This window comes from Pyxicephalus adspersus, chromosome 1, assembly GCF_032062135.1.
Source record: "Pyxicephalus adspersus chromosome 1, UCB_Pads_2.0, whole genome shotgun sequence".
NCBI lineage: Eukaryota > Metazoa > Chordata > Amphibia > Anura > Pyxicephalidae > Pyxicephalus > Pyxicephalus adspersus.
This window is the reverse complement of record NC_092858.1, coordinates 65690001-65715878: the sequence shown is the minus strand read 5'-3', so window position 1 is coordinate 65715878 and position 25878 is coordinate 65690001. Positions and strand designations below refer to the sequence as shown.

General features: G+C 36.3%; 2 protein-coding genes across 15 annotated transcripts in view; both read right to left on the bottom strand.

The window, feature by feature from the left end:
• MCF2L (MCF.2 cell line derived transforming sequence like) overlaps window positions 1-13351 on the bottom strand; it is a 109005-nt gene extending 95654 nt beyond the window's left edge. For all 7 annotated transcript variants that reach the window (XM_072412209.1, XM_072412303.1, XM_072412236.1 and 4 more), the window contains exons 1-2: window positions 13252-13351; window positions 5452-5640 (exon numbers count right to left, since the gene is read on the bottom strand). In XM_072412209.1, the coding sequence (XP_072268310.1) occupies window positions 5452-5623 (172 nt within the window). In that variant the 5' untranslated portion in view covers window positions 5624-5640; window positions 13252-13351. The remainder of the gene's footprint in view (window positions 1-5451; window positions 5641-13251) is intronic.
• Window positions 13352-16849: 3498 nt separating this feature from the next.
• ATP11A (ATPase phospholipid transporting 11A) overlaps window positions 16850-25878 on the bottom strand; it is a 103158-nt gene continuing 94129 nt past the window's right edge. For 2 of the 8 annotated variants that reach the window (XM_072412134.1, XM_072412143.1), the window contains one exon: window positions 16850-22154. In XM_072412134.1, coding sequence (XP_072268235.1) covers window positions 21897-22154 — 258 coding nt within the window. In that variant the 3' untranslated portion in view covers window positions 16850-21896. Of the gene's footprint in view, window positions 22155-24231; window positions 24323-25878 lie in introns of those variants that run through there. The other 6 variants (XM_072412162.1, XM_072412196.1, XM_072412152.1 and 3 more) reach the window with 5 other exon arrangements.

The window sequence follows — 25878 nt, the reverse complement described above, 5'->3', positions numbered from 1 at the left end:
AGGGTTTTGTGTTTCAGTGTTGTTTATATGTTGGAATATTACCCATGGAATGTTTAGGTAACATATACACTAAAAAAGTTACAGTGAAATTAAAGCAATGATAAAACAGAAAATATCAGGGCTGTGTGTAACCTTTGTGAATTTTTATTCCACAGCTCCAGAGGGATATCTTGTCAATGGCACAGACTTGCTTCTTTGTGCTGCACAGCACTCTAGAGGCATCAAACTGCCTGGCAAGGCAACCAATAAATCCTTAGGGAAATGATCTCCTCCTAGGAGATAACTCTCTTATCAACCTGTGGCAGAAACAACACGTCACCTGGCAAGATTTACAATATTAGAGTAACCTCTCTTAGAACTCATCGGGAAAAATCTTGCAGGAAACACAACTGCTACTTTTCTGTAGCCAGAATAAAATAATAATACAATTAAAAAATAGCAGAATATATATATATATATATATATATATATATATATATACACAAAAACTGTTATTGGACCTAATGCAGCATTGTTGAAGTGTACAAAATCATTACTTGCTTGTACTGTCTATTGTCAAGTTATAACCTTTTTGAAATAATTTTGATTTTAAACTTTGATCCATAATGAAACAAAATAGTAAAGTATACAAAATACCTTTTCTTTATTCTTAAACTAAAAAAAACTCTCATGTGACAAAGAAAGACCTTAAAGCCACTTTTTGCTACTTTTTTGCTCTAGACGTAATCTTAAACTAACTTTCAGGGAAATTCTGCTGAAATAAATTTATTGGGGGTCACTGGGAAAATGCCTTTTGTTGTAGTGGTCAGTGGCAAGAATGCCACCACTATAGACAACTAAAATATTCACAGGAGTCATGCTGCTACTCTGCTTGGGGGCATTAGACCCTGAACTATATAGGCACCATCAGACTGAAGGTCAATAAACCACGGCTCAATTACAATTGTTTTTTTTTTTTGAGTTTGATATCATTGCTTTGAAAATCGTTTTTTTTGGATTTATAGAAATTATACACCATCAGCATGTGTGTATATATCAGCATGCTGTGTGTATAGGGGTGTGTGATGCAATAGGTTACATCATGCTATAGAGTGTGTAATGTGGTTTCTTGAGTGCATTATCCAATGTAACAGTTTTTGTTTAAACAGAATATTAAAATTGATGACAAAAAAGTGTGACATTTTTTTCCCCCAAGGAATTTTCTGCATGTCCCTGCATGTACTAAAGCCATTCCTGAAAATCCTCAGAAGGCAGAAGAACCAAATTGAAAAAAATAGTAATAAAGACAAAAAAGCATCAAGGCTGAGCATTCTTATTTATATAAATGTTCAATTCAGACGTGACAAAATCTAGCCAATATTGCTTCTGTTCTTTGCGCCTAATTAGATACTAACTTTGGTTCTCTAAAAATACTATTCACAATTACTTCAAATGTTAAGACATACAGACAGATAATGAATCCTAAACATAAAACGATGCAGACAGACTTATCCAGAGCTTTCCTTTTGGCAGCGTTTCTTCTACATGTTCAGTAAACGACACAGCTCAATGTACATTCTTAGCATTTACTGATAGGATGAGCTTGTGGAGCAACTAAGCATTATGTAGGCAAAATATCCCCAAAATGTCCTTCCACAAATTATGACAATAAATCGCATATTATGTGCCAAAGATGGTTTAGGCTGGCTATATATATATATATATATATATATATATATACATTCCTTATGCAAAAACTGATCATAATATAAAAGATAAAATAAAATACCAGCATTCCAAAAAGTTTCCTATAAATTATGGTTTTCCGAAAATTATTTTCTGTTGGAAAAAAATCAGCTCATTTAAGATTTGCCAGTAAACCAACCATTTGTAATAATTTTGTACTCATAACAAAAAAAAATTGTTTGTAAATTCCTTATTAGTTGAATAAAACAAAATTGTCCCATTTTTTGAACAGCCTGATAACAGAAGTGAGTACATCTTGTAGCCCAAGCAAACCATCTCTATACCTAGGCTTTTGGTTTCAGGTATCTAAGGCTCCTATGTGTTTATTTAGGTCAATATAATAAACATGCACTATGATTGGCAATTATATTTAAAGTATGGATATTTATACCCTGAATGTTTTTTTTTTTTTTTTTTTTTATTAAAACCTACTGGTACTGGTTCTATGGTTATAATTAGAAATAGTTATCTGGTGCTATAATCTGTTAAAGATAAACACAGAGAAACAGGGAGATACCAACATAATTATGATCAATTTATGGTTTAATGAACTTCAGAAGGAAATAATGATTTTCTCAAGATGAAAGGGGATACTAAACAGGCATATGAATGACCTTCCTGATCCAGATAAACACGTCAGCTTATCTTCACTGCCATCTTCTAGATTTAATCACACAAGCAATCTGCACAACCTCACAAGACACAGAAGGACCCTTGTTTACACATACTTTGTAGCTGCAGGGCCGTATTCTGCTAAAGTCAATGGAGAGTTAGATGGCACCCAATATAGGTACACACATACAATGGAAACCCTTTCATCGCCATTATCTTCTTTTTAAAACATTGCCAACACAATATAGGTGCACATATAGTTTAAACACTGTATAAAAAAACATGTTTGGTAGATTTCTTCATTAGTCAATTACCTTCTTCAATTCACCATTTGCCCGAGGTTTTTTTTATATTATAAGTGCTGAGTTATCAAGGAAAAAAACATTTTTATGAAAATAAAAATAGTTTTAGTGTCTAGAAAGCAACAAACAGTTGTAACGTGTAAATTGTAATTTTATCCCACTTGATATCATTCATGAGGCTTGTTCCAGATTAGCAATTCTATTCAATTCTATATTCTATTACTTTCTTTCCCAAGTCTCAAATACCAGTTTACGGTTTTTAAAATTTGCCACTTACACACTGGTCTTATAAAAATATATAAATAATATTATTAATAATAATAATATTAATAAACAGATGCAAAGAAACTGCTGTTTATGGCTTCCTTAGCTATAGCTAGCTATTCTGGTGATCTCTTTCATCGAGATAAAAGGTAAAAGGAAAAATCTTGTTACCAGAAAGAGGAAAATCCTTTATCTGGACACCTGTTCATATGACGTCTCTGTAAGATGGACATTTTGTTCACTTATCTGGAGGGATTCGCTCATTCGTTGTATTTATAGGTCAGAAAGTGAAGGGAAATTCCAAGGTAGAAAAAAATAATCCCGAGCAATATTGTTAGTTCTGCTTTACTGCAGAACACCTTTCTTTGTTGTGGGAACAAGTGGGGGTTTTACCCTTTCTCTGTTCTATCCAAAACTAAAACAGGGTTTTGGTACTACATACATACTTTTATGTCTAATACTTTATAATGAAATTTATATGATCAATTATTCATAATATGTAGCCCATCAATGTGCAGCCATGAATGCTGAATTTGGGACCTTAGAACGTATATGGAGGAAAAAAAATAGGACGACAGGCAGTGCTGGACATATATCTGCTAGAAAAGAATCAGGAAATAAATTCATTTGATGAATTGTTACTGTGGGGATAGTGGTGACAGATTCAGGAATACAAAACAGAAATTGGCTTTAGATGTGGTAAAGAGGAGGGGAAAATGTTAGAGGCACAAAGATTAGTAGGGAGGGAAACTGGCAAAACTGCATCACACCAATGGGGATTGTGTTCTCTTTTTATTTACAGTGACTGAAATCATACTCATCTCATTAGGGAGTCTGACATCCTATCTAGCAAGCCATCTGCCTGTTAAAATGAATTACATAAAGGCTCATCCTCTCCTCTAAGGCAATTGCTGCCTACAGACACAGTGAAAGTCTAAAAAAATTCCACAATGAGGTTTAAAATGCATCATCAAACTGAGCAGCTCAGGTGTATGTGATGTAAATGAAAGAGAGGAGACACATGAATCCAGAAAAAAAGCTTTCAGAATAGGCTAGTGATGCTTAACACATATACCTGACTAATAATAGACATAGAACATATATACTCTGTTATGCATACTTGGCAAAAACAAACATAGAATCCAAATCAACTGCTGTTTCATTCCATCACATACACTTAGGTCCATAAATATTCAGACAAATTTTTTTGTAATTTTGGTTCTGTACATTACCACAAATAATTTTAAATGAAACAACACAGATGCAATTGAACTGCGGACTTTCAGCTTTAATTCAGTGGGTTGAACAAAAAGATTGCAAAAAAATGTGAGGAACTAAAGGCTTTTTTTTACACAATCACTTCATGTAGAATAGAAAAGAAACCTGAAGAGGCAGAAAATCCTGAGAATGTTATTATTATATCTGGTGTCTGGAATAATAAATGTTATTATTTGCAAATAATGGCTAGGGTTCCATATTGGGAAGAATGTCCATGTCCTATAGAGCCATTACTGTGTTGGACAGCCTCTCGGATAGAAGTGTGGATTAAGTGTTTGTGTGTGTTGGGGGTGGGGGTGTTGCCATGATTTAGGACATGAAGCTGGGATGATATCTTTATACCCAGGTTCCCAGGGATTCTGTCTCCCAAAATAGACCAGGGATGAATAAACCTGGGAGGAACCTGCTATGTGCTGGGTTAGAAGTGTTTTTCTCACTTCAGGTTCTCTATAACAAATATGAACTACTTTGCAATTGACAGATATTGTATAAGTAGAAACCTATTTTAGTAATTTATGCTTCATTTCAGTGTTCTATTCCTTATTACAGACTGATCATATTATGTAACAATGATGCAACATAAACCAAATCATGTACTACACATTGAATGCAAGGCGTTACTCCATTGTATCACATTCTTATCCTGAGGCATGTCATTCTGCCTAGGGAATCAAAGGGTGGGAAAGAATTACAGAATGGAGTCTAAATTAACAAAACATACTCCTGTATGCCTTTCAGATTCTATACACTTTTATTCAAGTCACTAGATTATGGACACTTTGTATTTCCTGAAGTTATAGATATTTTTACACCTGAAAACATTGTCATAGATCACTATTCTGCTACTTCCTCCCTCCTGATACTTGTACTCCTCCTACCAAAAAAACTGTATTTGTCCTAAAAAAAACTGTTTCGATTAAATTATGATAGTAATGTTTAAAGTCAAACACAGATCACAGATCTGTAAAAACATCATGAATCATGAATGCATAATAAAAATTTTAAGGATATGATTTTGTTGTCTGAGCTTGTAAGATATGCTTTTTAAACAATGTCAGATGTTACATTAAACCAATAAAATATGTGCTACCATTGTTCATCCTAACCTACGAACATGTTTATGAATGTAAAGTGTTATAACCATTAGCAACCATCAGTAGTATTTGTGTCATATGTGATGATTAATACAAAGCTGAGGAAAGGAGACTTCTGGTTGCACAAATATAAACTGGAAAGTTGCCAGGTAATGACAGCTGACTCCTTTCTGTACCTGTTTGTATTTCCAGCACAGGCTGATCATCAGGGACAAGTTGGATGACATCAGACACCACCACCTGGTGATAATACTCTTCTGCCTCATCATCACACGAGGATCTCTGTGTAGCTAAACAGATGCTACTTCCGAGTTCCCGACAAAGGAAGAAGTTCCAGCAGTCAGTCATGAAAACTTGGTCTGCACCTAAGTGACATATGAAGATTTATTATTATTATTATTAAACAGGATTTATATAGCGCCAACATATTACGCAGCGCTGTACATTAAATAGGGATTGCAAATGACAGACTAATACAGACAGTGATAGAGGAGGAGAGGACCCTGCCCCGAAGAGCTTACAATCTAGTAGGTGGGGGAATTTCACACACAATAGGATGGGAAATATGTAGTGGTGGGAAGTAGTGATGGTTTCAAATGACAGAAGAAGCCGGGTAGGCAAGTTTGAAAAAATAGGTTTTGAGTGCTCTTTTAAATGAGCAGAAAGTAGGAGCAAGCCGAATAGGACGAGGAAGACCATTCCAGAGAGTTGGAGCAGCTCTAGAAAAGTCTTGTATTCGTGCGTGTGATGAGGTTATGAGTGAAGAAGTCATTAGTAGGTCATTGGAGGAGCGGAGAGAGCGGCAGGGGGAGTATTTTTTAACCATGTCAGAGATGTAAGTGGGACAATAACTGTGTAGGGATTTGAAGGCAAAGCACAGGAGCTTAAATTTGATTCTAAGGTGAAAAAAAAGCCAATGGAGAGAACTACAAAGAGATGTAGCGGAAGAGGAGCGGAGGGAAGGATGGATGAGTCTGGCTGCAGCATTCATAATAGATTGTAGGGGAGAGAGTCGGGTTAGTGGAATACCAGCGAGAAGGATGTTACAGTAGTCCAGACAGGAGGATAAGAGCATGTACAAGGAGTTTGGTGGTCTCAGGGGACAGGTAGGGGCGGATTTTGGAGATGTTGCGTAGGTGAAAGTGACAGGACCTGGAAATGTTCTGAATATGGAGGGTAAATGAGAGGGCCGAGTCAAAGGTGACACCAAGACAACGTGCCTGAGAAGATTTAGCAATGAGGTTGGCAAAGTCTAACACGTGAGTGAAATAAAAGCTTTAAGGGCCCTCTATAAATCTACTTAGGGCTACATATTTTCAAGAACGATTAAAGCACTTTGGTAATGAAAACAGAACTAAGCTTACCACTCTAGCCCCTGTGGTGTCATCCAAACTTTTTCTGGGTTCAGGATTTGCCCCAGAAGGTAAACAGCCATTTGGAAGAAATATGTACAGTGATATTCTACCAGTGCTATGATGTGCTGTGTAGCAAAACGTTAAAGCTCATCAAGACCCAACAGAACCACTTGGTACCTGATGACGTTTTAAAAACAGCGCTGGGACAAATAAAACAGTTCTGACCAAAAGTTTTCAAACTCTTAGTTATTTGAAGAGATCTAAAGCCAAAACCTTTTTTTTCACATTTTGAATAAAGTGGTTATTGATTAAAACTGCTGTCAGTTTTTTTTACCTTAATTTCTTGTGAGAAAATCCTTCTTTTAGACCATCCATTGTTAAAAGAACAAAAGTCCCAGTTAAAAGATTTACCTTCTAATCTCGTTCTGGTGGAAACTCTAAATTTGGCATTTGTCTTCATAGCAATAAAAACTTGATGGTGTTTCTAACCCTTTATCACTATTATTATTTTGGGGGTTAGCATTATCTGCAAATTTGAGATGTTAAAGTGTCTCAATGATGTTAACGTAAGGAAAATGGGAAGCTTTTGGGTTGATGAATGCAAATATTCCTCAATCAATACTGCACTTTCCACTAAACTTATTTGCTTGTGCCTCTGTGGTTCAGAACAGATGCACCTCCATGCTTTACAGTAGGGATGGTGTTCTACTCTTTATTCTTTACTCTTTAGGCTCTGCAGACTCTATGACCACTTTTGACCTCCATACTTAAAATGAATTTGTTCCACAAGTTTTAAGGCTTCTCTAGTTGCTGTCTAGTATATCATAAAGAGATTGTGGCATGGGTAAAGCAAAAAAAACGCTAACATTTTAAAATTACATAAACACTTTTGTAAACTTATGTTATGATAAAGATTGCTAAAAATAGGAAGTAAGCACAGTTACCACAGTTTGCTGTCTATTTTAAAGTGTTAGTTTCCTGTCTCAGGTTTTAATACTCCTGATCACTGACCTTGTAAAAGCATGCATAAAAAATAAGCTAGAAACCCTGACATATATGTTCCAGAAAAGGGACTCAAAAATGGAAACCAATGGATCAGATTAACAAAGGCACTTTCAATTCACCATGAACTATCTTCAAATGAGGAACAAACACTCCCCAAATCATTTGGAGCAATGTATAAACCAAGGTTTAGCTGCTGGTATTTGTTATGTGTTCACTGTACACTACCATGGGCAGTAATATGTAGAACATTCAATAATCTAAGGCTTAGTAACCAGGGGCTGGTTATTGCTTTTGATTCAATAAAACAATCTGATCTGATTTTAATCTGAAGGTAACAGTTTTTGAGATTCCAATCAGATGTGGATGGATCTGAACTGTTGGTTAACACTAATCAAATGTACAAAGGTCGTGTGTAAGAACACTTGACCAAATCCATTAGAAATTACTTTAACTTTCTATCCATGAACGACGATCAGAAGGGCAGAATTATGTATGTTTCATGTTTTGGGACCTATTAATGATTAATCACCAATCCAAATTTGATTGGAAATATTGGTCAAGCCCAAAATTGGCAACAGAACTGCCCACACATACTAGGACTTATTGCTGGATATGCATAATAAATACATCTATTTAAAATACTTATGTTTAGTTGGGTTTTGTATCAAGTGCTCTCAACATTTTGTCTGTGCATAGTTTACTTGGGACACACTTCTTTTCACTTCCTTTGTACTGGAAGTTCCAGTATTTTAGTTCCAATAATTAGATCCCAGTGGTTAGGAGTCCCTGCGAGAGCTGGGGAAATCTTTCACAATTGTATGTAAATATATTACATCAAAAGATTTTCTAAAGGAGACAAACTCTTTCTAACTTCTCATGTTGCAACTCTAAAAACAGACAAGGCGGCACACATCAAACTACAAATTATTTAACAAATATACTGCCAGCTGAAGTCTAAACTTCAGAGTATCTAGCTTATAGGTTTGATGTAACCCTGACCTGCAGATAAGATAACACTTTCCAGCAGGTGTAAGTATTGCATATTTTCACTATGGAAAGGTTTTCTCTAGTTCGAAGGCACTTTCTGTTTTGTAGCTTGACTATCAAACTAACTTCATAAAAATAAGTTACCGGTAGTTAAAACAAAACTATGAAATTATACAAATAAAACTAGTTTGTGATACATGAGGAACACGAAACTCTAAAAAAGTTATCAATAAAAATATAACGAGAATCAGACTGAAAATATTGGGATGGTCATAAACGTTGACAGGTTGACTGCATGTATGAGACAGGTGTCTTAGTGTACGTTAGTTCCTACATTTGTCATATATAAACTGGCCTATATCGGTTGTGATACAACTAATTATAACCATACCTGGCAATGATTATCTCAGGTTTGTGGATATATCTTTATTTACTGTGCAATGCAAAAACTGCTATAAAAACAGGAAATAAAGCAACTTGTTCTTTACATGAGTGTTTTATTATATGTACACAGCCATGCAATTCAATATATAGTCGCCCGCTTTATTAGGTACACCTGTTCACCTGCTTGTTAATGCAAATCTATCCAATCAGCCAATCACATGGCAGCCACCTAGTACATTTAGGAATGCAGACATTGTTAGGATGACCTGCTGATGTTCAAACTAAGCATCAAATAGGGTAGAAAGTTGATTTAAGTTTTTGAACATGGCATTGAATGTGATACCAGAGGGGCTGGTCTGAGTATTTCAGAAAACTGTATTTTCATGCACATTTTAGATTTTACTAAGAATGGTCCAATGAGAAATATTCAGTGAGTGGCAGTGAGCGAAAATATCCTGTTGATAGCCGAAGTTAGAGGTGACTGGCCAGACTGGTTTGAGAATACAGAAAGGCAACAATAACTCAAATAATCACTAAATACAACTGAAGTATGCCTACTACTAATTGGGCATTGCTTAAATGCCCCACCCCACTTTAGTTGCTGATCATGTACTTCCCCTTATGATTGCAGTGTACCAAATGCTACTTCTAACAAAATGAATGTTCAGAGCACCTTGTTAAATCTATACCACTAACAGATATGGCAGAAAGCAGTTCAACCCAGTACCAGCATGGTGTACCTAGTAAAGTGGTCATGAGTGTATACTACAACAAAACAGGTTTAGATTAGAAACTGAAATGAGTATGGAACCCAATACAGGTAGTCCCGAATTAGGGACATCAGACATACCAACGGGGCTTCCCTGCTCGCTCCTGTGCAGGACAAAGGCTTGATGGGGGGAGGGGCCGTCTCCATGTCTTGCAGAAGAAATCTTTTGCTAAACATAACTGAGGTTGTGGGTGATGTTAAGGACTGAGCTCTTTTGCAACCTCTTGTAACTCTTAAATGACCAAGACTCTGCTGTTGTTTCTTTTTGCATATCAAAGCACATCTTGCTCCAAACGTTAATGAATGTCTAGGCTCCATAAGGTTTTTTGTTTTTTTTTGCTTTGTTTGTGATTAGTTTACAAGATTTCATACAGTAACTGACACCATGCTGCTTAATAATATGTTGAGACAAACATCCGTCCTAATTGCATTTATTAAAATAATGTACCTGTTCTGACTTACATACAAATTCAACTTAAGAACAAACCTACAGTCCCTATCTCGTATGTAACCCGGGGACTACCTGTAAATGTTTACATCATGTGGTCCTCATAAAAAGAGTGAGGATACATTTAAACAGATTGTGACAGCACATCTTTCTTGGCAACAGCTCTGTAAATTACTAGAGAACATTAGAACCCCAATATCACCTATCCTGAGCTCTTTCAAGTTCCATCAATGTATCACTCTTTATTTCTCAACAACCCGTATTACCAGACAGACTCTACATGACCAATTTTACCTTAAAGTAAGTGTATCACAACTTTAGCTAAGTGTTAATGGAAGTGTTTACAACCAATGAATGAATTTTTGGTTTTAGGCAGGAGAACTCTGATTGTATGGGTGGAGAGTACAGACAGAAAAGTAAAAGATATTCTAATCTGATCACTTAACCCCCCAATAACTTTTTGTAAAGTGAAAACCAATTGCAAAATACAACATTTTACTCTTTATTGTGTCTGATTATGTATGATTATACTGGAATTATACCATGTTTATATGTATTTATCAAATAAAAAATAAATGTTTTATATGTTGAAGTAATTTACAAATTAATATAAATAAACACTTTTGTAGTGTAGTGAACTGAAGTTCAGGGATAATTTGTTTAGAAACAAAAATATACCGGTAAGTAATGGTTACAAGTAATGCGTATACCTGTTTATGAAGGAACCTGTCTGCTATGGTAATTCATCCATTCCTACTATGAATCCAAGTGATCGAAGGTCCTGCTACACTAGGAAACACCAGAACATAACAATATACCAGCTAAGTGAGTTGTTATCTGGCATCCAGAGCACTCTATACAAAATATTAGGCATTACTCTCAATATATGATTGATATTACTCTGAATGACATACCTACAACTTATAGTACGGGCAACATGGTATGTCAACATTTTTTAATATGTTTGCTGGACCACTGCAAAATATATTAGAAGCCCTATGGCCAAGCTTTCCCTATGCACTGAGTAAGATTGCGTACACATTTTTTCTGTTGAATTTAACTTATATTCAGAGTTACTGAATCTACAGTTCTACATAAAGTGTAATTTGGTAAAAAAAATAGATTTCTATTTATTATTGCAGTGTTTTTAATATGACCTACATTTTTAAATACATGATCTTTCATTTTGTTATGATATAGGAATGGTACACAGACACCACAGAGTGCTCTTCGTAGTATATATATATATATATATATATATATATATATAAACAACAGTTTAGGTATAATATCAAACATATCAGTTTGTTGTTTTCAGTGGGTTATCCTACTCATTGACTTGCACTTAAAGTATGTGAAATGAGAAAAAATGTTCAATTCCTACAAAATGAGGTTAAACACAGATCTCACAATGGGTTTGATTCAAAATTTCACCATTTTCATTTTACATTAACTTCAAGCAGACACATTTCTAAAGGGTTTGACAAAGTAACAATGGTCTCATAGCCAACATTTTACCAGTGTGCCAGGGAAACATTGGTAAAAAACAAGTTGTGAAGGTTCGCAGTGGGCAGGAGTGCTTCATGATATGCAATTGGCAAGGGGAACATCAGTTCAACTTTAATAAATCACTCCATCTCTACTGCCCCAAGAATAATGACAGAATATACAATAAAACAGTGTACAGACGTTAAACTTTCATCATCCCACAACAATATTTGTGATTGACTTCCCCCCAACAATGTTAAGTCATCTGATTGGTGAACAACCGACAGCTAATAACTGCTACCATTTCCTATGGAGGAGGACGCAATGGAGTGCCTCCATGTTATCCAGAAAGAACAGCTCTTTATGTACTAAACTACTCCTACTGTCACTGAAAACACTAATGATCATTTCCATCAACAGTCATGTTACAGTGTATAGGCTGATCTTTAGTACATATATCTAAATAGATATTTAGAAAACTGCAAACATCTTAACAGGCAGTAATGATCAAAATAACTGACAGCAGTTTTAATTTGCCCCTATGCTAAAAAAAAAAAATCTCACAAAAAATTATAGCAATATAAACCCAAGGAGCAAACCTTTACCCACTCCATCCAAAAAGCACACTTCATATTTTGCACACAACCTTCAGTTCTGCAGCCCATGGAAATCTAACAGATTATGTTTACCATTTAAAACAAGGCAGCAAAATGCAGATTTCAAAAGGTACACACAGATGGTGCTTGTTGCGGCGTTCTGCCTGGGTGCAATGACTGTCAACAGACTGCACAAAGTTGTGTACATTATAGAAAAATCATCACCAGAACATATCAGTGTGAATTGGCATTTCAAGGTAACCAACAACTTCATACAATGCAAAAACTGGGCATCTTAGCATTTCCTGGAAAGGTTTAAACATTAGTTATTCAATTTACTCAGGGTGAAAATTTGTACTTAACTGTAATGTGTATACAACATTATGACAGTATATCATGCCCCATTACCAATATATATTATAATAAAAAGCCTTGCAGATACATAGCTGTATCCATCTGTGAACAGAAAACTCTCAGCTTTAGCTGCCACAACTGGAGTCTAAGAGCTAATATTATCTGTACACCAAAACAGATCTTTTTACAGATACTGAATGAAGTTGTCACCATCATCTCACTTTGGTGACATTGATCTATAACTACTGTAATATATAAGACCTTCACCCTCATCATCTAAAGAAATCTAAGCATGCTATGGAATACAGAGAGGATTTACACAGATTGTATTGTAGTATCACCTGCAGTGCTACCAGGATCATTGTTCAGTATGCAGTAATCATAAAGCAATTGTCAGCATATAGTTGTCTAGTCTGCAGATGATGAGACATAAACTGAATAAATAAGCAATGCATCAAAGTGTGATGAGACACAGGAGATTGCATGCAGTGCAGTGACTTGGATGAGAAGTGCACAGGTATAGTGTGATCAGCCTGGCTATATTGCTGCTGTCAGTGTGCAGCCAGACACATGTGCAGGGCACTACTTACCTCTCACTAGGAAGACTTGCACAGTGCTGGATCCTCCTGCTCCTCTCTGATGATAGTCTGCAGTGTTCCAGGCTACACAAGCCAGCTTTGTGCCCCAGCAGCCCGGCCATACAGATGCTGGCTGGAGGTGTGGACAGTGAAGGGGAGTGGAGGTTGGAGAGGATGCAAAGCAGGACAGCAGCGCATGCTGGAGATAGGACTGCAATGACTCGGGGGCGACACCTAGCGGCAATTCCCAGAATATCACCGATACTAAGGTACACCTGTAAAGGTAAGCTATGAAGGCAGGTGCACCTTTCTGCTTCATTACAACGTTATTTAAACTATATGTTTCTCAAACAGGGTTCCTCCAGAGTTCAATAGGGGTTTCCTGGGAAATGAGCAATTTGTATGGTCAGTTTCATAGATAGCAATGATCTTATTGGAAATTCTTTCCCCCTGATCAGCAATGTAAGAGACATTCTTCTTACTGACCATCATGCTAATATACTGTGAGCGGTGGATATAGTAATTATAGCAGTGATCCTTGAAGACCTGAACGTTATGATTTATTCATGTTTAAATAGTCAAGAAAGGATATCCTACGCTGTATATCATGGTGTAATGTAGAGCTTGGCTGACAGCTGCCAAAGACAATGTACCTTCTGTGCGTGCGTCATCATCAGTGGCCATCCAATGACCCGAGGGGATCATCTGTCTTCATGGAAGTCCGCAGTCATCACTGCAGGGTGGCTGCACACAGGTAAGTATGTCCCATTATTGGTAAGTATGCTGTGCAGAGTTGCTGATAATGGCAGAAACTCACCACCCACCAACAAGTTTAGTACTGCTTTAATATACCCAGTATCTAGGCCTAACCCCCCTACGCAGTTCTTAAACCTGCAGTGAAAGCAAATTCACCATGTCTTCACTGGTGCCCACATCTCCACCCATTCTTTTTCCAGGTTTGGGCTTTTCAACTATTTTGATTACTGGGCTGTGCATGTGCATAGGTATGCTGATATCGCAGCTCTGTGCATGTTCCACAGAAGACTGCAAACAGGCAGGTAAGATTGGTTTATATAAAACCCAAATGTTCACTCTAATGTTCACAATTTTTTTTATTTTTTGGTTTTAGTTTCACTTGAGGCAGAAGTTAACCTATGCAATACCTAACTGGTAATACTAACCTTCCAGAACACTGCCTAAGCCTAACCTACAAGGTAGGACAGTTCCACAGGTGGGCTATTTCTGCAAAACATCCCAACACTGCCCCAGAATTTCATATCCAGCCTTTGTGTTTGTTGAATTTGTGCAGAGTATGTTTTTTCCATTTGATGAGTTAATAAAAAAATACTGGTGATCAAGCCCAGTTTTTTTTCACTAAAAGCAAACATTTTACCATGACCAGCTTTATATGGTACAGAGTACTTTATAGTTTGTAAAGCTGGTTATGCTTGAAAACCATTTGCTCGCACTTGAATTTTATAGCCAAAACATTATTTTTGGGAGATCTCTCCTTAGCATGGATGTAATGGCTAGCAGATAGTGATATCCTATGTCTGGTATTACTAGCCCTTTAAACCTCCCCCGCACACATGGCATTACACATAATTTCCACTCATCATCTCTTTGTTGATGTTGACATTTTGTTAAAAGCAGTGGAATCATTGAATTTCAACCAAAGTTCATTGCCACTTAGTATCTAAATTCAAAAGCGTGGAGCTTAGTAAAAATCGGTCACCATTTTTGCTTTGATCTCTATTCCTGGTTTGAATATTAACTAAATGACAGGTTTGAACACGATGGCATGTTGATTCTTCAAACCAACCTTGTTTACAATTCTTTTTCTAGTCTGAAACTTTCATTCTGTAATGATTTTTCAATTTAGACGATGCTTGCTTGTTGTTACCACATAATGATAATGTGTACTGTTCTTCGTAAATCATCTAGTTTAGCAAGCAGAGTTGTGCAGTTTCATATTGGATGAAAATTTGCTCCATGCAGAGCCCACATAACAGACTTAGAGTTTGGGTCTTTGAAAAACTCAGTACTGTATAAAATGTATCTTTTCTTCCAAACTATGAATTAATATGGATGTTAACCAAAAAGAATTTCCCCCATCTACATGGATACAAAAACAATCCATAAAGTGTATATAAACCCTCATTATAAACCAATGACAAGTTGTTGTTTACTCATTCCTACCTCTGCATTTACTAATTTCTTGCTGTAGGCTTTTCTATGGACCAGTACACTACGCTTTTAGCTTTATTGGCATTATTGCCAGTCACACTTCAGCATTATCATGTCATCTTGTAATCAGATTATTTGAGCTGGCCATGTCATTGTGCATCAATGTTCTATTTTTTAGACCCTTGTAATATTTGAAATCTGGGAGCTGAGTTGGTATAAGTTCTGTAGTTATCACTGACTATCTGACTTTACTAACTAATCAGTCAATGACCCACTATCTACTCAGTCAATGACCTAGAAAAGCATGCAGACAATCTAGAAAGCAAAGTAACTTAAAAAAAAACAAGCTAATGACAGCAGATCACTAGATCTATCCTTACATGCTCCCTGTAAAAGATTTTCCAGTACATTGTAAAATCAATGACTTAATCTTCAGACTTGAGAATGTCTGTTATCAATTATTAACAATCACTTACAATTGACAGTTGAGGCCTTGGGCTGTATACCAGTGATTCTGATTTCTGTATCTGATCTTGACATATATTATCATTTGTCTATCTCCTGCCTTATGCTTTGGTACTTCGCTGCCTACAGGTTGCTGATGTTCTGACTTTGTCTCTGTTACCAATATGCCCACCCATTGTTTCCTATTTTGATTTCTATCATGTCTTCTTAACCAGGGTATTTAGACTGGAGCATTAGAAGAGCCCGTCTATTGTTTTCAAAGGCTTCCCATTCAGATACATGACACAAATAGCATTTCCCTGAATTCTGTAATGCAAGAACTGAGTTTTCATGTGTTACTTTTACAACTCAATAGCTTCTATGCTTTTACAAGTAACTGTTAAGGTTACAAACAGTGATCAAATGTCTCATTGAGAACAAAGGAGAGATGAGATTCCCATCTTCAGGCTCATTAGCATCTTCCAGCAAATAAATTGTGTCCTTTTTCTGATTTATTAGGATTAGGATTAGGAGATCATACAAATATTTTATAAATAAATATAATAGAAACTGTTAATCTCTGCATATAATAATGCAAGCTTTAGATTTTTGGAGTTTCTTATTGCCCTATGGATGCTCTACTTGGTCTGATCCTCACTCTGTCTATGATCTTAGTGACTGTAACCATTTATGTCATGTTTTTGGTTATTACAGTGGGCCTTGTTATAACATGGAAAGCTGCGCAAGTCCTGGATAAAAGTTGTGTAAAAATAATTATAAATTGATTCCCTTGTAGAGGTTGTAATTATTCCGTAGACAGAAAATCCAGTGAAAGCTGCCGTCAGGCACAGTTGTTGATCTACATATGTGTTGAACTAACTTTTAGTATCTCTGGCTCTGGACCATCATCAAAAAAGGACTTGTATGGAAAGTTTTATTATGTGATGGTATGCATGTTTAAGAAAAAAATAACACAATGCATTTTTAAAAATAATAAACCTCTCACTTTATTTCAAGCATGTCAACAAAACAAGTCAATACCAAACATATTTAAGGGACAGTACTTTTGAGGATATTTTCATACAGTGCCAACATAGCTTCTGACACGTTTATCCACCCAAAGACTTGAATGTATGCAGTTTACTTAGTCACAGGAAAAAAAGAAATGTTTAAACATACAAAATAACTGGTGAAAATCAGGATTTTCATTGTAAGCAATATTTTCTTTTTGGTCAAAAAAGAGGTTTTAGTTAGAAACATCATTTGCTGCCATTTGCAAACACAATATGAAATTATTTCTAAAACACTGTACATGTAGTACAAAAACAAAAAAGACTGAAACAGCAGAGAACATTGTAAAATGTGCAGGCACAAGGAACATTATTGTGTTCCCAGCATAGAGCATTGAATGGCCATCTTCACATACAGAGATGATGAAGAACCACAGGATTCAGGGTACAACTGGGGCATGTCTAGGCACAAATGAATATCTGTAAAAAAACTAAAATGATATATATGTGCTGTAATGAAAAAAAAAAACCAAAAAAAAAAAACCAAAACAATAATACATTAAAAACACTGGTCTAATGGACAGCCATAATATTGTTGTTTCAAAATGAGCAGCTTTTTGGATTGCTTAACACAAACACCTTTTCTGTTTTCCTTGCAGATAAATAGTAGCTAATGTGGTCCAGTGTTTGATGCTCCCTTCTACCACTTTGTCCAACCCCTCCACTGCCTGTTTCTTATTGACAGTGCATTTGGGCAATTAAAGCATTTAAAGCTTCCTTAAATCATGAGTTTCTATCCCTACTAAAGATATATACAGCTATGAAATGCTAAAGAAAAGTGGCCACACATTGAAAAAAACAATTCCATATGGGACCTGGAAATAGGAGGTCTAGGACATCATCAATAAAATGAATATTACACAGAAAAAGCTGTCTTTAAAAAAAAAAGAAATTTAACATAGATATGCCATCAGAATTTTATATATAAATAAAAATGTAACTAACAGAACAGTGCAAGGAAAAATAGTGCAAATTCCAGTACTTGCAGTAACCAATCAGGATCCATCTTGAACTGAACTAGCTTTAGTAAAGCATATGTTGACTGGTTGTCATGAGATGCTGCACTTTGTTCCTTCTTGTGAGAATTAAATAAGCCTGACAGACCTTTTATAAGCACTATGTATTTAATATTAAATCTAGAACATCCAATCCAAAAACCGGGCAGTGAAAAAGTATTTATGGTATCCACAGACAGAGCTCATCTTGAACAAATAGGGAGTCTCTAATTGTTGTAGGTAGGTAAAAAAAAGGTCATATGTGTACAAAGGAAGAAAAGAAATAAAGTGCACAATTTGCCTGCTACTACAGATCAGGATTTCAGTATCTAGATGGTGTTTTTTTTCTACTACTAGATAGGTGCAATGAGGACTACACTAGAGCAGTAAAATTGTGCCGTAACTAATTGCAGCATACTTGCTAATGATAGCCAAACACAATTAATATTTCAAATGATGTAAAGGCTATTTTTTTTTTTCTAAAAAGTAAGTATTATACATTTTTAATAGCACTGAGCTGAAGCAGAAGTAGGTACAATATTAATCTGCATCATTAAGAGATTTGGCATACTGGAAAATGTAATTCTAGTTACTTTGTACACAATAGGCTATTACTGAATATTAGGTAAAAAAAAAAAAATCTTTGTGCCAACCTTAAACCGAACCAACATAAACATGCAATGACATGAGCATAGGTGCCATAAGACATTGGAAGATGTCAATAGAATGCGAGAAATGCTCAAGGCTCATTTGTTGGTTCTCCATTCTGGCTGGTTGAAAAAGTTTGTCCAATTGCTACTGTTTTACCCTGGTCTTTGCATTAGATGTATACAGCACACATCCTCAATGTAAGCTCTATAGTCAAAGCATTAGTTTTTAAGGATCTGGAGATTGTTATAGATAACTGACAGTATTCACATGGTTGCACATCTTATTTACCTCCTAGTTGTCTATGATGGCCTGAATGCTACATGTAATTGTGTAGATTATGTACAGAGAATGACGGTTAGACCTATCTGCTAATAAAGGTTTGTGTATTGGCCACTGCTGACAAGATATCTGCTGGGATACCGCCAGGATGTGGTCCCTAATGATTTATTCTATTGTCCCTGAATGACCTTAGTCATTAGCTAACAGGTTAAAGCTTTTTATTGTCCGTTATATGTAACTTAAAATATACCAATCAGCAAAAACATTAAAAACATTGACAGCTGAAGTGAATAACATTATCCCATTATAACTGCACCTGTCAATGGGTGGGATTTATTAGGTGACTATCAAAGTGAATTTCACAATGTCCATGGCTAAAGCCAGCTTCAGATTATTTGCCAAAATAATCCATGGAAGGATGACCGATGAACTGGGTCTTGGGCACCTAAGGCTTACTGATGTTTTTGTTGGGGGAGGTTAGTCTGTCTGGTCTAATTCTACAGAAGAGCTAATGGACCACAAATTCCCCCCAAAAAGTGTTGTTAGCAATGAGAGAAAGATGTCCGAACACACCATGCATAGCAGCTTGCTGGTTAGCAGAAGTCCATGTAATGTGCACATGTTAAGATCTGTGCGATGCCAAAAGTGCCTACAATGGGAACATGAGTGTCTAAATCAGACAACAGAGAAATAAATGAAAGAAGGTAACGTGGTCTAATGAATCACTTTTTCTTTAAACTTATACAACTTATACAATACTAGGTAGTAGGATGGGAAGAAGGCAGTGGAGGCAATATGACTTGTGTCAGTTTGGTTTGCAGGACACCTCCAGAAGTCTTGTGTAGTGCATACATCAATGGATCAGAACTTATTTAGTGGCACAAGACCTTCACAATACTTGTCAGGATGTTTTAATGTTTTGGCTGATCAGTGTATACACCATGAAACAAACTTTTTCTGGTTTTACCAAATGTGCAGGGTATAAAGGCTCCAATGAAACTCAACAAAATATCATAGATGCATCTGATTTTATAGTATATAGTATATATATATATAGCCAAATGATTCAGGAAATATTCAAGCATATGTTATGTGTTTTTGGTTAGTTTGCATTTTATCTGTAGTGTACAATTGAGACCAGATTTAGCTTAATCAGTAACAAAATTAATAATAGTAAAATGTTAACCAAAGCATAAAGCATAATGCTAGCAATAGTATAGTAAGCTTTCTTTACATTTTGACTGTACCTTTAGCTGGACATTTCCTTTTCTGTTAATATATGCAGTTTTACAAAGCAGACTTATCTCATAGGTTTCTTTCCTGCAGTTATAACGGCACTTATAATCAAACTATCCTAGGAAGAAGCACAGGGGTTAATTTTTAAGAACTGGAGTTAAAAAAAAAGAATAGAGACATATACTGAGTATATTGAATTGTTCAAAAAGTGAGGGACCCACTCTATGAACGTTTCCCCCTCTAGAACATGATTTGTGGTCATGTTATTAAAGAAAAATGATAACATGCATGTTTACCCAAACTATATTTTTTTAGTTTCAGATAAAGTGGGGAAAGATTGGATCTCTTGGATTGGATTTTTTTGGAAGAGTTTCCTGAATTTTTTGAAGAAGCGGTGATCAAAAAACAAGTTGCCATATCATAGTGTATCACTTTTTAAAATTAGATTTATAAAATGGAGATTTTTTTTTATATGGTGGCAATGAGTGCTTTTATGGCTGTGCCATATTTCACTAGAATGGAGTAAATAATAATAATAATAATAATAATAACTGATTATCTTTGGAAGTGTTGTATGTGGCCCATCCACTTCCACATCTGCAGTAGTGGTATACATGACGCCATTACAGCTACTTTTCAAAAGTAGTGAACACTTTTGACCACCACTAATCATCTTTGTGGCCTGTTGCTTTCTGGTGATATGTATTGGCGTGACTTTATTGATTTGACAGTACCGGTAAATGGCAGTGATTGCCAGTTTATTCAAAACCTGGTCAATGTGACAGTGAGAGGTAATCTCTAAAATGGAGTCTCTAGTTGCAGGAAAAATCTGAGAGGCTCTAATCCTTCCCCAATATCCCCAAAAAAAGTTATAAAGTTTTAGGTGGACATGCACTTTGCAATTTGGACAGATTTAGGGGTTGATTTAGGACTACCTCTGGGATTTGTTTCAAATTAACAGTTTTTAGAGTAGGTTCAAATTTAGGGAAACGATCAGATTAGGGATAAAGTTTGCACTTTACGTATCCCAGACAGAGGTTTCATTCGAGATCATGGTAATTTAGCACTACTTTGTCATGCGATTTTGGGTATAAAAAATGACTCTTTTACCTGTGAAAATTCTTTGATGGTGGTAATGACATCAGTTTTATTGCCATGGATGCCCACTCAAGCACCAGTCTTTTTTTTTATACTCCAGTTGTATTAAATCAACCTCAGTAAATGCTAAAGGACACATGAGCACAAATAGGAATCCAGATAGGAACTATTGGTAGGAGGAACACGACTAATATATATTTGGCAACTTACAATGACATGACTGTTAGACAGAGTTTCTTGAAAAGAAATGAACACAGGGGAAACACCAGCTTGTTCTTTTGGTACCAGCACAGGAGGAAAAAAGAACAAGATGTTCAGTTAGACAATACGCTATGCTGTATTCACCAGCTACCTTTTGACTTGAACATATAATAGAAATCATTCACACTCAGTTCAGTAGTATAAAAACAACTAAAGCAGACGTGACTAATAAACCACATAGATCTCTGAACAGGTAACAAGGAAAATGTATAGTGCTCTCAGTCACACAGTGCCAGACTGTGAAGATTGTTCTTTGCTGCAGTGCTTAAAAAAATAAACCAAAAGCCTTCCAGGCCCAGAGAGAAGCAATCTCTCCTAATGTTAAACAGTGGTGGTCGGCATCCAAGAGGCTATTGTTTTTACAACAATCATTTTGCTGTATTTTCTAACTTTTAAAGTAAAATAAGAGTTCATAAAGGCCTGCAGTGGTGATCTATCACACGGATGTTTCCAACCCTGACCGGCTGAGGTATGAGCCCGTACTGGAGCTATAGCGGGTATTGGAATAGCCAAAGAGGGATGGAAGGTGGAAATAATCATTGCCTTGCCAGTGAGTAAGCATCACTTTTTTAGAAAAATAATTAGACCTGCTGGCTGCAGCACTGTTGAATTCGTTGCTTTGGTAGTTTGGGCTCTGCATGGAGGCTAGAGGCGTGAACTCAGAAACATGGTCCTGAGACAGGCTGGAAGCATTCTGTGGAGAGAGAACACAAGTTAGAAAACAGAAACGCTAGGTATTTTGTCTTTCATTGTATGAACTGAACAAGAATATTAGTAATTTCACCCACCCAGATGGAAGAACCCAGCCTGGTAGCCCTTATCACAAAGATTATTCATATACGGCTGAGTCTACATGAACTGTTTCTCCAGCGTTTAACCTGAGGCTTTAAAGCCCATGTTTGAATTTTAAGCTTGCCTTTAAACTGCTGGAAAACATCTATGTCGCTCTTTGCTGAGTTTTATTGGGATTATGTTTTCAGGCATTTTTAAAACTTTATAAAAAATTATTGGAAACATTTGCTAACAAATAGCAAAAGACTTATAGGAAATCCATTCCAAGTTTGCTGGATGAAAGTGTATTCTCCCCATGGTCTTTATTATTTTCTAAATCCCTGGCCAACACTAAATATAATTGTCAGGAAAGCCAGAGAAAAGTAAAAAGTCCTTATCCATTTGTTTGGGATAGGCGCTAAAAGTATTGAAGCAAAGGGGTCTTTACCACACACAAGCACCTAGCATTAATAGAATCAGGAAATAATTCATTCCATGCCAGCTAAATCCATAAGACTGCACAGTTTGGCATCACTATGTATATAGCAGAGTCCATCAGATGGCGTGATCTGTCTTAATTCCACTAGCACAAAGACCCAGAAATATACTTATGGCATTATTCAATAAGAATTCCTAATCATAAAGACTGAGAGACTGTGGCAAAGAGACTAAAATTATGTTAGGTAAATGCATCATCTGTCTTTTTCTTGTCCCAAACTTACAACACTGGATAGTTTCTTATGTTATATTTGCTTGTCAATTCTTAAAGAATCACCATCAAAGACCAGAACATTGTATTCTCTTACCTATATATAATTTGTTTAAATAATTAAAGTATTTAGTATATTAATTCCCCTTTTTGTACATGTCATTATATATTTTATCAGGAGTAGGACCTTGCTGGGGGGGGTGCACCGGCCAGAGCCGCAGACCATGTCCCCCGTATAGATCGCAGGCTCTGGGTGGTGGGCTGGTTGTGAGCTCCGAGGCAGGTCTGAGCCTGTGTTAGGAGAGTGGGAGGGTTCTGTCATCATGACATCACTCTGGGGGAAGTGTCTTCCCCTTTAAGTGACACACAGCTCCCCACGCATGTGCGGTCCGGAGTCCGTGAAATAAGTGGTCTGTGACAACCAAAACTGATCTGAAGTGTCTGGGAGGGGAGTGTGTGAGATGCAAATGAAGGAGGATTTGGCACAGGGAAGATAGGAGGCTTGCGCATCACTTACTAACTGGTTTTAGATTTCGTTTAGATTGTTATACAAATGCCCTTAGTTGTACTTTTAGCACTTCAAGGCAGCTTGTTGTAGCAATAAGAGTAGCTGAGCAGGCCTCGTTTATGAAAGGTAAAACATTATCTCTGTTAAGGAAGGTTCAGAACTACCTTGTAATTCAGTGATCCTGCACAGCCAGTGCCTTGTCGCTGAAACATTAGCAGCGCCGATTCCTAAAGAACGACCATTTGCACGGATGGCAGCAGTGAGCAGCACTAGTGCCATTCATTGCCGCCCTTGTTTATTCATTCATATTCTCTTTAGAGCAGCTGCAGGGAGATGCTACCTATTAGTGTCTCCCAAGAGGCAGTGGTAAATGCACTGTAACCTTCCCTCTGATGTGAACTTAACCTTAGTCTATTACCCAACATCAATCAATTAAAAACATCCTTGACGTAAGAACGTTTTATTGGTTGCTGTGGAGCAACACAGTGTGTTCCACACTTCCATATATGAAACCCAAAATTATTTTCTGGCAAGATTTCCTGCCTACACAAGTATTCATTTGGGTAATAGAAATATTTAGCGGAAGGCCAAATCATTTCAAAACAGATAATTGATTACTTACATTTTCCAACATACTTACAACCTCCAATAGTAAAATACACGTTGTGACATTAATAAAAAATAATAATAAAAAACAGTGATAGCAAAAAGATTTGGAGGAAAATACTGAGAGTCAGCACACCAATAGAAAAACATAATGATCATACATATCTCATACGGTACCTATCGAGTGAGCTTGCTGCACTTATCTGCTTACAGCACTGGATTCTTCCAGAAGTGGCCCCTCAATGCCCGACTTTAGTTTCAATGTCTGCTGTAGGGATGAGGAAGAACACTAAGATATGTTCTGGGTGTCACTTCTGAATTTATACACATGGAGAGAGCTATATATGCATCAAGTGACATTTACTTGTGGTACCTGGTGGGTTAGGTCAGTCTCCAGCTTCTTTTATATCTTGTATACTCAAATAGTGGGTGTTTTTTGTTTTCTTCTTATTTGGATTTTCCACTCACCTCCATGTTACAACATCTGCTGTTGCATTATGCATATTATAAAAAAAATGCAAGGTCCAACAGGGTGACCAGCAAGCCTTTGTTAGTCAAAACTTTTTTCTATAATTTTGTATAGAGTGGTGAAGGGTTGGAACCCCGCAAGATGTTTGCCTCTATTCTTAAAGGGAACTCAAGAAACAGATAAAGAATTAGCACATTTTCCAGTGTCTTTGTTGCAGATTTTCTTGAATTGTGTAACTGCTGTCAGCAGGACAGAAAGTGTAGGTAAATCCCCCTAATGGAGTCCCGGAGAGAAGTAAAAACCCAATAGGAGTTCCAATACTTCTCTACTTTATCAAAAACTATTGAAAGGATTTTGGCTTTACATAAACGTTAACTATGATAACAAATAAAAGTGTAGGTAATGGCAAACTTTTTCTTTTAGTTTTGCATATTATAAACAGCTATATCCTTTGACAGGCTTTTTATACTCTGTGCCCTTGGTTAGGAGATTTAGCCTTTTTTGTCCTGGTAACTATTGTCACTGAGCCAAAAAAGTGAGGGGAAATTCAAATGGTTTGTCACCAGAACAGAAGGCAAGAGGAAATCTCCGAATGGGCAAACCAGTACCAACTATCTAAGCAGAGGCTTTCCCTCACTTTGGGGAGATTTCCTATTATTTCTCATGTGTAACCAGAAGACAAATTACCTGATGGAGGTTTTGCCCATTCCTAATCTATCAAAAACTAATAAAAAAGAAAAAAGTTTGAGCCATACATACACTTTCTGATCATGTTTTAAAAAAATTATGTTGTTATACCCTTTTTATTATAGCCTTTAAAGTAGCAAAAAGTCTTCTGTTTTCAGACAGACCATTTCCAAATATTTTACTATAAAGATGATATAAAGATTTATTTAATGATAAAATCATTGTGTCTACCATAGTACTCATATCATATCATTAAGGAATTACAAAAAAATGTCTTATTGAGTTCTATCTTCCTGTGACAACCACAAACTCTAAATGAGCTATGAATAGTGTAGCTAAAGGCAAGCATTGCATTGTGATCGAGATGACAGCCCAAAATGATTGAATTATCAGGTTAGTTCATTATAAATAAAAAAAGCAAGCATGGAGATTGATTTTGCAAAATGATTGCTTCAGGAAAAATCGTGTGCAAGACAGAGACAAAATTGTAAAAGAAAAGAAGCAAGCAAAAATAAAAGTGCTGCTCTCAGGCCATATAAATCCTCCAAAGATTTTGCTGTACTTTGCAGCCAAGTCTATTAGTCCCACGTGCAATGATGAGACTCTGATGTACTGCTCTGGCTGTTGGCCACTAAAATATGGTACACCCATCATAGCATTGAAGTGTC